This window comes from Lytechinus pictus, chromosome 2 (assembly GCF_037042905.1).
Source record: "Lytechinus pictus isolate F3 Inbred chromosome 2, Lp3.0, whole genome shotgun sequence".
NCBI lineage: Eukaryota > Metazoa > Echinodermata > Echinoidea > Temnopleuroida > Toxopneustidae > Lytechinus > Lytechinus pictus.
Window position 1 is genome coordinate 14,108,810 of NC_087246.1, and position 15,374 is coordinate 14,124,183.

The window sequence follows — 15,374 nt, forward strand, 5'->3', positions numbered from 1 at the left end:
ACGGAGTTCAGCGGAACAACCAATATCACACTTCACAGAGACCGAAGCTTTTGGTCTGGGCCTAACGTTAGGCCTACTTTATTTCAACTTGAAGTTGAAGTAGATCAAAGGATACAAAAAGACAAAATCTAACGTTACATGCCCTTACAAAAAATTCCTGCAGTACTTTAGTGGTACTCTGTTGTACCTGTGTGATACTTCTGTCATACACGACGGTACCTCAGAATTACCACAGGACTTCTGTGGTATCACTCTGTGATAGTTCTGTCATACTTCTGTGGTACAGGAAAATATGAAAATTTCCTGCAATACCTTAATGGTACTCTGTCGTACCTGTGTGATACTTCTGTTGTACAAAACTGTATATAGAATTACAACAGGACTTCTGTGGTATCACTCTGTGATAGTTCTGTCATACTTCTGTGGTACAGGAAAATATGAAAATTTCATGCAATACCTTAATGGTACTCTGTCGTACCTGTGTGATACTGCTGTTGTACAAAACTGTATATAGAATTACAACAGGACTTCTGTGGTATCACTCTGTGATAGTTCTGTCATACTTCTGTGGTACATAAAAATATGAAATTTTCATGCAATACCTTAATGGTACTCTGTCGTACCTGTGTGATACTTCTGTTGTACAAAACTGTATAAGGAATTACTACAGGACTCCTGTGGTATCACTCTGTGATAGTTCTACTTCTGTGGTACATAAAAATATAAAAATTTCATGCAATACCTTAATGGTACTCTGTCGTACCTGTGTAATACTTCTGTTGTACATAACTGTATACAATATCACTCTGTGATAGTTATGTCGTACTTCTGTTGTACATGAAAATTCTAAAATATCCTGCAGTACTTCTATGACAACCCTGCGATACTTCTGTTGTATATGAACATTTTTTTAATTTCCTGCAGTACTCCTATTACTAAGCACTTCTATGGAAACCCTGTGATACTTCTGTGGTACATGAACATTTTGAAATTTCCTGCAGTACTCGATCCTATTAAAGACACTTCTATGAAAACCCTGTGATACTTCTGTGGTAAATGAAAATTTTGAAATTTCCTGCAGGACTCAATATAGGCACTTCTAAAATTCTATGGCAACCCCAGTGCTATACTTTCAAAATTTCCTGCGGTACTTCTCATGCAGCCACCCCAGAAATATGACTGAAACTGTATCACAGACGCTACTGGTGTATTTTCTGTGGTACAGTACATGAAAAAATTAGTTTCCTTCAGTACTTGTATGGAAGCCCTGTTTGTACCACAGACTAATTTTTTTATTTCCAGTGAGGGATTTATCTTTTTTTTCAGTTTCGGGAGAGGTCAGTAGCGTATTGAGTCTTATATTTTTAGAAGGCCATATGGCTTAAAAGGGCACCATTCATTTTAAAAAGTACAATTTTTTATATGAAAATTTAATTTTGTGATAGCTAGATTGTGACATATAGGCCCTATTTCAAAATTATATTTCACCCTGTCCCATTGTGTAGGTCTATATCAGCGAGGGGGGGGGGGTTATGCCTACTGAGACTCAGAGGTTTTAAGTTTGATAGCTTCTATTTCTACGAGAAAGGGTACTATACGTACTAGATCAAAACTAGGAGCAAAGCGCGAACTGAAAAATGCGAAAAATTATCGACCCCAAAATGGGCAACTTATATTTTGAGGACTATTGTTCGTTTTCAGGGTTATTTCTTTTTCATGCGCTCTTTTAAATTTCAATTATCATTTTTGTTTTGTTTGTTCGCCACTTATTTTTCATAAAAAACAGGATGAATAATAAGAAAATGACTATATTTAAAAGGGTACGTGTTGAAATATACAGGACACACCTAACACTCTTAGAGCTTAATGGTTGTGAGGAAGCCGGGTTGAATTTCAAAGAGATATTGTAATGAATAAAAATATAAGCATGAACGTATTATTCTACTTCATCCATCTCTTTCTAACAATACAAGAAAATAATTGAAGGGGAGGTCAACGCTAGAGATAATCAATAAATAGAGTAAAATTCACAAAACAAAATGCTTAAAATTTATTCAAAATCGGATGACAAATAATCGAAGTTAAGTTGAATTTTAAGGATTTGCAATATTCCCATGAAACAGTTTTATTTAGGCATGTCTCATGAATATTCATTAGGTGGGCTGATGATGTCATATCCCATGTTCTTTTGTACAATATATGAAATTAGATTTATTCAACATATTTCTACCAAGAACTTAAACAATTGGAATGACGACTAATTAACCGTATTAGTTATTTAATGCAGCAACTTTACAATGGGGACACATTATTTACACATGTATTGAAAAAATAGATAATCATAATTTCATATCTAACATTAAAAAAGAAAAATGGGAATGTCACATCATCAGCCCACCAAATGAATATTCATGACGATGTGCACACTATCTGTTTTCACAAAATATTGATAAACAATTAACATAAGAAAGTTCAGCGTTGAATGTTGATTAAAAAATAAATCTCAGTTAAAATGCTATCTAAGATTTTGTTTTACACGTTTCATAACCAAGTTTTAATGCGATTCTGGCCCCTTAAAGTTTTTATTGCGAGAAAATACATTTTTCCAAGTTTCCCATCTATTTTTTTATTTATTTTTTTTTTAGTAAAAAGGACCTATTTTCTTACAAATATATTATTATAAATAAAATTACTTCAATATTTGTTCTCCTATTCACAATATTTTTTACAGGTGGAATAGGATAAACTAAAAATAGGATATTTAATTTCCATTTTAAGGCCTATTTTTTGCTTTATATCCCCGGTTTATATCTTTGCCACCTTGCAATATGTTAGCCAGGCTGGTTTATATCTATTTCTTTTTAAATCAAATAAATTTGGATATTTTCAATCTATTTTTATGATGCGAAGCTATATATAGTTTGTAAATATGTTTTTTAATTGCAAGAACAATCTTGTATCTCTGTTCACATATGATGGCAGTTTATTTTGCTTCTTTTTTTCTAATTTGTATGAAGTTTGTATCTATATATTTTCAAACTATTTTCCATCCTTAAAGTGTCACAACCGATATCATATTATTTTTTACCTCGTTGGCAAAGTTATTATCTTTTCTTATGTTTCGCTTCAAAATGGTATCTTTATATTTGCTTGTCTTGCTCCTCCACCCCTTATCAAAATACCCTGCCGGCACTTGATCTAAGATTATTTTCTTTTACTACTTGAACCTTATAAAGGGATCTTTCCTTCGATCGCAAGAAAGGATAAAATGTGTGTTTTTGAAAAGAAATAAAATTAAAAATACATAGGATTGGAGCTGTGATTTTCCTCATTGCTTTCTTTGTCATCCTACTTGCATACTAGTAGGCCTATATAACATATTTTCAGTAAAATTGTGAGACATGTTTTTAAATCCTATCCTTATATTAAAAAAAAGAATAAAGAGAAAGAAAAAAATTAAAAGACATAGAAAAGAAAAAGAAAGGAAGAAGAAATAAATATTTGAATTTTACTTTATTCAATTCCTTTACGTTAATAATATGATATATAAATGATGGCGAAAATAGTCAAATTGTCTGGTTGCCAAGTAAAAAGTAAGACCCCCCCCCCCCCCCTCCGAGCTCCCCGTACAAACGCACGGACTGTACCGTATACGTGTTTCCGGTTCCGCCATTTGAAAAAAAAACGTTCGTAACTGCTCAGCTGAACCCGAAGCTTGATGAAGAAGGCCGTCAATATTTCAACAAAAACTAACAGAATATGGATCAGATTCGGACAACGACTTCTTAAGACATTCACACAACAGGCTAAACAGTAAGTTAGATCAATTTTTCGTAGTTTGGCGCGGCATGCACTTAAATTTCTTCGACTTTTTAATCATTACCGTACGGCCACTGCACTGCCGTTGTTCCCGATCGCTTATCGGGTGGGGGCTGATCTGCGGTGTGCGCGGCCGGGGACGGCCAACGGCTGGCTAAGTTAGTAGTATATTGATGGCGGCGGTGAGGATGTTTGTATTGTCATGATTGTAGCCAGGTCAGGGGTGGGCGCTAATGCAGTTTCGCACCGGCCGATTAATACCAGCATACCTCATCACCAATATTTGTTCCCAAATGTCATGACAAGTCTCTCAGTCACATTTGAAGTCAATATATCCACCACTTTTCAAAATATCGTGATCGGGAATGGCTGTAGTGTAGGCCTAGCCAGGCGGCTTCTAGAGAGTGAAAATCATTTACTAACGTAACTTCGTAAGGTCACTCTCATATGAAGCCAGGGATCCTTTCTCATATACCCACACAGAGGAAGCCAAAACTTGAAACTTTCACCCCCGGCCCCGAGATTTCTACTTTCCTTCTAAAAGATCTAGCCTAACGTTAGACCTAAATCATGTACATGGGATAAAACTTAATTTCCAACATTTCTACGCTCTCGTCGTTATTTTTGAAGAAGAAATTCATTCCAAAAAATGCGAAAAATATCATGATTAGACGGAAGAGACTTGCCCGATGTTTACGCCGCCATCTTGTTTTCTATTGTTCTTCGCCAACGTTACAGACGCGAACTTCGAGACCATGAACTCGATCTGATATTCTGAGTGACAGAGGTGGGATTTTATGGGGGTGGGGAATATAAAATTCATGCAACATCTTGATTTTTAAAAAGAATTAAAACTAATATTCTTACTTTACACAAAGTTTCATTTAGTTCCATGCTTTTATCAGTCTCAAAATTGGTGATTTAGAGCCAACATGAAGTTCCTCACACATATTTATAATTCGCTGCCGATTTCAAAATATTGCATGCGGATGCAATATTCGCGAGATACCGGGCCTGGTCTGACCCGACCGACCTCACACGCATGCGATGTATTGAATATTGATACGTGTGAGAAACTTCATGTTGGCTCTAAATCATCAATTTTGAGACGGATAGAGGCATGGAGAAGAACTGAAACTTTGTGTGCAGGAAGAATATTAGTTTTAATTTTTTTAAAGAGCGTGATGTTGCATGAATTTGATATCCCCCCCCCCCATAAGATCCCACTTTTTGTCACTCGGAATATCAGATCGGCAGATCCAGTTCACGGTCTCAAAGTTTGGGTAGGTGGAGCGTAGTGTAGCAATAGTGAAGTGGAGTGGAGCCTGCACAAACTTCACTCGAGGTAGGCAATCCCACAAATTTAAAAGAGGTTTCTATAAAATCAAGTCCGGCCTTCTATGAACATGACAAACTTACGAAAAGATGTGAAGTCAATTCACCCTAAATATCATCAATATCCCTCAAATAGCTTCATTTAAGCACTAATTTCTCTTCCGGTTGATAAAATATGGATCCGTCTTTAATTTCCAAAATTGTTCGTCTAACTAGCTAAAGGACGCATGTTTTATCTACATATTAAAGACACTACATAGAAAAGACTAGGCACAAAGACTATTATACATGTAAATCGATGCAAAGCATTACGCGATGTCGGCAAAGTGCCCAATCTTCTTATTGTAAAGACTTTAGCGACAATAACAGACTGTGAGTAAGGTTAAAATGCTCCTCTACTTTTAATGTTTTCATTAGTGCTGTTGTCGGGAACAAAAATCCATGTCGACATGTCGCTTAAAAATTAATCCCGACATCGACAATGTCGACATGAAAAAGGGACCGTAATTTAGCCTGGGCTCCCTAACATAAAAAAAACGCATTCGATCGTGGAACAACACTCTCAATCAAATATATTCACCTTGACACGAGTGATATCCCCACACTAGATCTATATAATACAGGCTCAGTTCGGGAATTGAGCTTCCAAAATCACCGATTTAATCCACATTTTTTTTCTGGAGAATCAAGTTTTTGTACCAGGATCCGGTTTCGAAAGCATTGCTCAATAACACTCGTAGCCAATTTGAGAATCACCAATTACAACAGTGATCATTGCTGCAAACGCAAGCTCCTCAATTTGACAATGAAAAGTAATGAAAATCGACCGATAATTTCAGTATCACTTCCGCGGCGATCCGTGCAACGATCTCCAAACGAATGAAGGGAAGTTTTCTGTGACTTCGTGATATGAAGTAAGCGCTCAATTGCGGCAGTCACAACTTTGACAAAAACACGTGTTCGCTGCTGCTCACGTTTATGTGAAAAGTAATGCATTGAGGAGCAACGTATTATCAAGCACGGTGAATAGCGCGCGATGGGTACATATTTCCGTGGATGGGTACGGTGAATGCTACTCTCGCTATAACGGGATATCGAGGGCGGCTCGATCGGGCAGGCCGGCCCTGCACTGACGTATTTCTACTGCCGCACAGCTCGCAGATATTCTTTTTTCATTTAATGCGCTGCTAAGCTGAATAAACCTTTTAATCGCGCCAATTACTGTGGATAAATGCTTCTAACTTTTCAGCTAATCTTTACACTCGTGATTGTAGGCTAGACCCCTTTTTATTTTATGTTTACATGTCGATGTGGGTGCGTGCATGTCGACATGTCGGAATTTTGAAAATCCTTCGTATGTCGACATCAATGTCGATATGAGGCCTATCGACAGCACTAGTTTTCATTGATTTTATGTTGAATATTATTAAAGAATATGACTCTTTGCACCTGAATTGTAACACTGAAATATGGAAATGAAGAAGTTTTATCATGTATTTTTATTACATCATGTATTTGTATTAACCTGCAAATAAAATTTTACTATGTCACTCAAATTCATTTCATTTCATTAAAGATTCAAAGAGGGATCTCTGGATGATCGAGCAGCAAGTCCAGCATTATGTGGGAAAGATACTACAGGTGTACACAGAAAAGGCCATGTTCTTGTACAAGACACGGTTGGAGTTCATAAAAGGTGATTATATAGGCATTCACTTCAGTAGATATTATAATTACAAAATTAAGCAGATTGTATTCATGCAGTGGCATACAGTGTAATCCTTGTTAGAAGATGTAGATTTATTCTTCATTGTTTTATTAAAGAGTTTCAATATGTGCTTGTGACAATTTGTTTGCATTATAAATTGTTTGTCACTCTTCGGCTTAGTTTGCTTTTATAAGCAAGAATATGCTAAGAGAGATAGCCGCAAGGACCTCATTATCCGATAGATATGTACTTGTGAAAAGAGATCTAGATGGGGGCAAAACACCTTATTTCTTGTATTTTTATGTTGTTCATGTTATCGTAATGGTATGTGTTTTTTTTTCTACAGATTAAGCTGCCTCGTGCTATACAGACTTGGATAAAAACAAGCTGTCCAATGAATGGTGACTACTCAAGAGGAGCCAGAAAGTCAACTAAAGCCAGGGTATTTTGGGAGTTGATATGGCCGGGGAAGGGGGGAGGGGGGGTTTCCAGGGCCCCCCCCCCCCCTTCCTTGAGATCTTGACCGCACAATCGCGTCTAACATTGGCACATGGGTTGTCTAGGGCATAATTTACAAAATTAAATTGTAAATTATTTCACGCAAATTGTTAGTAAGTGATAATACTAATTTATGCGTAATTAGAATACAAAATCATACTTTTTCCTCTATTGCATTGACTTTGTACACAAAATCACGTTTTTGAGCAATTTTTGGTATGACATGTACTTACATAATGTCACGTTATTACAGAACCACGTACCGGGTGACACAAGATTGGTCTCAAAAGATGCACAAGACTAGAAAGAGGCATGTTTTAAAAAAATTGTGCGACAGCATGGTCACAAAATTTTTGGAAGGGGGGGGGGGTCAAATTGGTCCAATTTAACTAAGGGTTAATAACTGGGAGGCTGTTAGCTGCCTTTTTACTTTCAAGTCTTGCACATCTTTTGAGACCAAATTTGTGATGCCTGGGTACGCTGTTCCGAAATTTCGCAACATTTTTATGTATTAATCCAACACAAATACTGTTTCTTGCTAAAAATTCACAATTAGTATACCAGTAATATACATTTATCAAGTCAAATTATTTAATTACATTTATAATCATAAAAGCTTTGATAAAGTATAAAAAAAAACAAAGAGTTGTTTGTAGGCCTGGGACTTTCGGGTTTTTTCTCTTCGGGTACCCGTGGTAATTTTCGGGTGGGTACCTGAAAATCATGTCACTTGAAATATGACTGGTGGAAACACCCCATAGGTGACGTCATCAAGCCAATGCGATGCAAGCCAATTTATGAATGAAAATATAGTAAGCATGCGCATTGCAAGCCTCCCGTGCCCCACGCAGTATTCCATCGAAACAAGTTTCAATACTCTGTCACCTCGTACCAAAATCGACCTAGAATTCCACTTTCCTATATATCATATGAATTATAAAAGGTTTTCTCACCGATACTGCACAGGTAAGCAAATTTTTATTCTTGCTTTTCCGTCAAAATCTTACGAAGTAGCATCGATATTACATCGTGTTCGTGAGTTTGTATCGCTACGTGAACAAAGTCAATTGATTTCCGGGTTTCGGAGCGTCAAATGCGCCAGCCAATCACGATCGTGTTCCCATTTTCGGTTTATGATGAACTAAAAATGGTAACAAGAACGTGATTGGCTGGTGCTTCGTAGGTCGATTTTGGTATGAGGTGACAGAGTATTGCAGACTTGTTTTGACGTAATACTGCGTGGGGCTGAGGCTTGCAATGCGCATGCTTACTATATTTTCATTCATAAATTGGTTTGCGTCGCAGTGGCTGGATGACGTCACTGCGCTGCAAAAGAAACATGGCGATGATTGAACGATCTCGGTCACATCATCATCACTTGAAAACTTGTATATTTATGGATATTTAGAGGGTAATTGGTGAAATTCAAAATGAGGCTTGTGTACTTTTGTAATGAGTTACAATCATGTCTTACACTACGCAATACAAATCAAATACATGTACATTATACTGGTGAGCAATTTTCGGGTATCGGGTATTGATTTTTCTACTCGGGTACCCGGGTTTTAGTCCCAGCCCTAGTTGTATGAAAATTTTCAAAAATAATGAAAGGTAAAAGAAAACAAGATTACAATGTCCATTGCAAGGGGGCTAGTCTAGCTATTCAGGATAATTGGGATTTTATTCAGTTTTTAATTGACATAACATTATGACAAGATCCCTCCAGTTAGTGTATAAACAGCACATGGCCATGATTGAAATTCATATAACATTAAAGTATGCAAACCAGGCAGCTACATGTACATGTAGGACTCACTGCTTGTCAATTCTATTGTCTGCCAGGGTCAAGTGACATACAGTGCACATGTATAACATGTGTGAAAGTACATAAGAAAATCAGCTTTTTATTTTTGTACTGTAACATTGGGTGAACTGGTGATCACTTTGGATATGATGCTCTTCATATTGGTTTATTTTATGTATATGAATTTTTGGATAATCATTAAGAATTAAAGCCATTTACTTAATATATGGAAGCATAAGCCCATCAAAGAACAGAATTATGTCATGTACAGCTAATTCATTTTGCGTGATATTACAATTGTAATTGTTTACTTGAGCAAGTAATTTGAATTGCTGCATGACCTAAACAATGACATGTTCCAATTCGAATAGTAACATGACCTAAAGAAGAGTTACTCCACCTCGATTGAGAGTGCTTATGTTAAATAATTGATGTTGCTACTTCAAATAATTGAGGTCAATCAAATTGGTCATAATTATTCAAGTCAATTTTGAGCTATATGTCATAATTAATTAGGTCATATACTAATTGAAATTACTAAATGACTCGAGTAGGTATGAATTCACATTGCCACATGACCTTAATTATTTAATGTAGCAACATCAAGTATTGAACGTCATTTAGTTATCAATTATGACATGTAGCAAATCAAATTACATGCCGCAATTTCGTGTTTATGATGGGCTCATGCTTACATTCATATATAACCCTTCAATACGTAGTTGGAGCAATTCTTAGACAAGAAGACTGTGTAAAATGATATGCCTATTCAATGTCAAAAAGGTTAATGTCTCAATAGATTTGATCTACGTTTTGGCAAAGTAATCTTATGTAAATATTTTTTCTAACCTATGGTGAACGTTCTAAATCATGTGAAATTCATTCAAAAATATCTTTCAGTATTTATGGACTTAAGTGAATTCTGAGCAAAATGAAGTGATTATGATTACGTTCATGTACTTTAAGTTTATACTGGTGATCAACACATCATAATTTCATCCCTTACTGTATGTGCACCATGCATTATCTGTACATGCAGAAGTGGTTATCCATTGTTTCATAACATGGTTGAGTAAAGGATGTTCTGCTTTTAGTATTAAGCCAATCGGGTGTTGACAAGAAGGGGAAATGCAATTGCTCAGCTATTACAGTTTTTTTTGCAACCATAATACTGGTTAAGCCTTGGTTACATTCACCGGCTCGTGGCCTTACGTCGAGTCAAAATTAACAGTCTTAATCATCCTTGTACCAGCTACTACCAGCTACACGTGGGTGGTTTGTACAGGAATACCTAAAACTGCTGATTTTGTCTCGCCGTAAGGCAACCGGTCAAGGAATGTGACCAAGGTATTAATAATAATCGCTTATTGTTGTGTTAGAGGGAAGGACTCTGGGTCGAATCTAGCTTTCTTTATGTGATCTCAAAATGGCAGCAATGTATGAATAGTGAAAGTAGTTCATGTGGCTTCTCAATGTTCATGGATATAAATCTTTGTACATGTCTTATCCTAAAGATGAAATGTTACTGCATTATTCTAGCAGTCATTTATGATATCAAAGATGTTCTATACTGTGCATAGTACAGCTCATACATAATAAAGGTATGTGAATATGCTTTTAACGTCTTTGCAAATTTGTGGGTTTTTTCACGCCTCTTTTCATTAGTCAAGATGTCAAAGTTGTTGTGCTGGATCACAGGAAATTCTTACAAACTACTACGCCTAACAAACCAGTGCAGGACGGTGTCGTGAGAAAATCGCACAGACTACTACAGGACAATACCATAGGATTGTCACAGGAAATCAACAAGAATACCCCTGCAGGATTACCACAGTAAAGTATCACAAGAAGGCTGCAGGATGAGACCAATAATGCCACAGAAGATATCAAAGATCAGTATCACAGGAATACCACAGGACAGTACTGCAGGAATTGTCCTGCGGTAAGGTCTCTTGGTATTCCTGCAGTACTGTCCTGTAGTACTTTCCTGTGATACTGGTCTGCGGAATTCCTAAAGTACTGTCCTGTCATACTGTCCTGTGATACTATTTATCACCACAGGATAGTATCACAGGACAGTACTACAGGAATACCAGACCAGTATCACAGGACAGTACTACAGGAATACCAGACCAGTATCACAGGACAGTACTACAGGAATACCAGACCAGTATCACAGGACAGTACTACAGGAATACCAGACCAGTATCACAGGACAGTACTACAGGACACAGTACCAGAAGCCTGCGGTACTCCTGTAGTACTGTCCTGCGATACTGTTCTGTAGTACTTCCCTGTGATACTGGTCTGCGGTATTCCTGTAGTACTGTCCTGTCATACTGTCCTGTCATACTATCCTGTCATACTGTCCTGTCATACTATCATGTGATACTATCCTGTGATACTATCCTGTGATACTGTCCTGTAGTACTAATAGTAGTGTGGTAGTGGTTGTAGCGGTTGTAGCGGTTGTGGTGATCGTGTCCTGTCATACTTCCTGCCATACTTATGCGGTTATTACCACAGGAAGTATCACAGGACACGGACCTGTTGTACTCCTGTTGTACATTTCTGTAGTACCGTCCCAAATTACGTGCACGTAATTCCTGCAGTACTTTCCTGCGATACTTCCTGCAGTACATATCACAGAGTACTACAGGAATTTTTTGTAAGGGTGGGCCCACTCATCCTACGATACGAACTAACCCAGGGCCAGGGAGCTCCGGCCCGCGAAGTCCACCGTGCATTTAAACATAGACACAGGACTTGGGTAGATTGGGGTCTCAATAACTTACTTTAAAAATGTGAAAACAGAAATTATGCACTTACCACGATTATATGGATGAAGGTCTATCGTGTGACAGCATCCTGCTATGACATCGAGGCACAGACTGGAACCTCAAAAAAACAAAAAGTTCTGTCGCGATGTACCTCTCCTTTCAAAATTCATAACAAAATGGCCGATCGAGACTGGGGTAGAAGGAGTCCACCTAGAGTGTAGGTCGCGATACCTCTCCTACCCTAGTCTCGATCGGCCACCCTGGGTTACCTACGAACGAGGTTATTTCTTATATTATAGCCATGCATGGGCCCGTTGTCATTTCCACTCTGTTTAAAGTTATTTTGCCTTGTGAAATTTTTCATCTCTTGTGTGTGTGCATGTGGTTGTTGTGTACAAAGTCAATGGGAGTGCATGGAAAGATGTCGCCAGCACTGACGAAATAAATGGCAGTGAACGGTGACTTATTTCATGATAATGGCCATTATTTTGAATTTCAAGAAGGTACTGCACTCCAACCCCAAAAAGTAATAGCTTGTCGTGAATAATACATTGTAATAAGCCGCATTGAGATAAGAGAACATGCATGCACAAGACAATTCTCTTTGTGATATATATATGCAAGATGTAAATATGCATAAGTGAGATGCTGGGGGGATGATCCCAGGCTTCCTGCTGAGCTGAGTTTGAGTCAGGCGCATGATCTTGACTACACTTCAACTTTAACTATTCACCAGTGCCGTTCATTTTATCAATGCTGCATGACATCTTTTTACTCCCATTGACTTTGTACAAGGTGAGCACACATAAACAAGAACAGGGACGACAAATTTCACAATCGGACCATAGTAGTTTGATTTTTCCTTTAATTGATTCATTTAATGAAATAAAATAAATTTTGAGTTTGTGACATCTTCGGTTCCCTCACTTTTCTATGAGGTCCCTCATTCATTGAGGGTCTATCTGGCTCACAATCTGCCTGTTCTAGTCTTATTTACATTTTTTTTAATTTAAATTTTTTAGGTTTCAACTTGACGTGTTGAAGAAAATGCAGAAAGGAAGAAAGGAGTGAGTATAAAACAGTGTTTTTGCACCAAACACTAACAGCACAGCAGTTTTCCACCTTCATTGTTCACAGTAACAGTTCTGTTGATTCTTTTGCACCGCTTTGTTATGTTTGTGCATGCCTCCTTTTCTATCATTTTGTGAATGTTTTGAGGAAATTTCTTCATGAATGTTGTTGAAGAAAAAAAAAAAAAAAAATTGTAATGTATAGTTACATACAAAACTGAAACGAGTGCAACACGCCGTCCACTTATTGCCACCAAAAAGAGCTTAACCATGGAACAGAGCCAGGCTTCAAAGTTATAGTCTGTTGTCTTGTGAACTGTGGAAGTGTCATTGTCCATTGGTAGATTGCTTTAGGATTCTGCTTAAAGTGAAGAAACTAGAAAACACCATGTCTGATAGTACACGTTCTTCAGGAGATACACATATATGCATAAACCATATGGATCATCTTGTGCTGACAGTAAGAGATGTTTCTCACACTGTTGACTTCTATACCAAAGTTCTTGGAATGACAGAAATCACCTTCAAAGACACCCGCAAGGCTCTCAAATTTGGCAACCAAAAAATCAACCTCCATGAATCCGGCAAGGAATTTGAGCCAAAAGCGGCATGTCCAACCCCAGGATCGGCAGATTTGTGCTTCATTGCTGATACATCACTGGAGGATGTGATGGCTCATCTAAAAGAATGTGGAGTGTCTGTTGAAGAAGGTCCCGTGATGCGCACAGGTGCAATGGGCCCCATCAATTCAGTCTACTTTAGAGATCCAGACATGAACCTTATTGAAGTCTCAAACTATGTTTAATTCCCCTTCCCAATTAATATCCTCAAGCCTTTCAATGAAGTTTCACTTTGATATCCAATTCAATCATGGCATCTCCGTCTAGTTCATATGTACATGGCGCATATTTTTTGGTGTTCACAAAATTTCATGAACTTTTAATCGATGGCAAATGCATGAGATATCATTTCTGCAATGTTGTGAGAATCCTTTCACTTGATATGACCCAAGTAATTCCAACACTACACCATCTATCAAGTGTATGTACACTATACCCCTCCTAAATTAACCATCAAATTTTGATTTCGCAATCCATTTGAGCGAAGTTAACTGATTTTCTTTAAAAATTCTTGTTAGAAACGCATTAAATGTATTATAAATTAGTCAGCCATTCTATTTTAGAGTAATATAAATTATTCAAATCTGAGGAAAGGGGGTCACTTTTCAGAAATAGCCCATATAGAGAATAGATCCAGCAATATTTGCCTAGCAGCGAATGTACCAAAAAGTGCCACATTTCATTACTTTGACATATTTTATAATAAAGAAATGCGTGATATTTTACAACGAATTGCTCTCAGCTAATCAGAGTGTTGACTTTCAGTACCTTATGACAGTATGGTAGCTTGTAATTGGTCTTTATCAATATATAGTTTTGCATTGAAATAGGCCTGTTTCCCATCTGTGAGTAACTCAATATCCAAATCATAAACAGACTTAAACTGCAGAGGGCAGTAGTATGCAAAATGTGTTTGAACTTATGGAATTTTACAATCACAACTGACCTGACAAATTTAGATACAGGTACCGGTAAATTTGCATAATTTGTCCATCCATAAGTTAAAGCAATAAAAAAAAAACCCAGGGTACCGTAACACAAAGGTTGGCGATTAATTGCACGCTATGATTGATTGTACATTGTAGTCAATGGAATCAATTGTAGAAAGATATTCTATGATTGTTGCTAAGCTTTGTGTTATGGGCCCAGATTATGCAAACGTTCTAATTCTAACAGATTTCTGTGGTACCAAACTATTTGAGTTAGGTAATGATACCAGTGTTTGTATAGATTAGACCCCACACCTAGCAATGTTTTTTTTTTGTAATTTTTTGAAAAGGTAAAATATTTTAAGTATATTTTCATGAACATCGAACATGTTTTTGTAGCCTTTAGAATCGTCATATTCTGTTTTGGGATGCCAAAACTTAATTAATAAAGCAAATTTTGACATTGACATTGAAATAAATGTGATATTTTTATTTGTTTTTTGTGTACAACTTTGCATTTACTAAATACATGATAATAAGTTTGAGTGCATCATGATCAAAGTAAACAAATGATTTTATAATTGGTAATTTAAAAAGTCATATTCTTGAAAGATTTTCTAAGTTGTCCTGGCACAAATATGCTGGAAGTCAAATAAGTAATGTGGGAGGGAAAAAGAATGGTTTCCAGATACAACTCTATAAAAGACATGCTATCGCGTATCAAAGCACTATGCCTTTGTACTAGATGAATAAGAGCAATTTGCTCTGCCATTTAGCTCTAAATAAAAGAGTTATCATTATGCAAAGTTCT

General features: G+C 37.0%; 1 protein-coding gene and 1 long non-coding RNA gene across 2 annotated transcripts; both read left to right on the forward strand.

Moving 5' to 3' along the window:
• Nucleotides 1-3,678: 3,678 nt before the first annotated feature.
• On the forward strand, nucleotides 3,679-10,785 carry LOC135156800 (uncharacterized). Its single transcript, XR_010295838.1, has 3 exons — nucleotides 3,679-3,813; nucleotides 6,731-6,850; nucleotides 7,209-10,785. It is a non-coding gene; the product is annotated as an uncharacterized LOC135156800 (long non-coding RNA).
• Nucleotides 10,786-13,402: 2,617 nt separating this feature from the next.
• LOC129275155 (glyoxalase domain-containing protein 5-like) lies at nucleotides 13,403-13,819 on the forward strand. Its single transcript, XM_054911945.2, has one exon. The coding sequence runs from the start codon at nucleotides 13,403-13,405 to the stop codon at nucleotides 13,817-13,819; it is 417 nt and encodes a 138-aa protein (XP_054767920.2).
• Nucleotides 13,820-15,374: the final 1,555 nt, after the last annotated feature.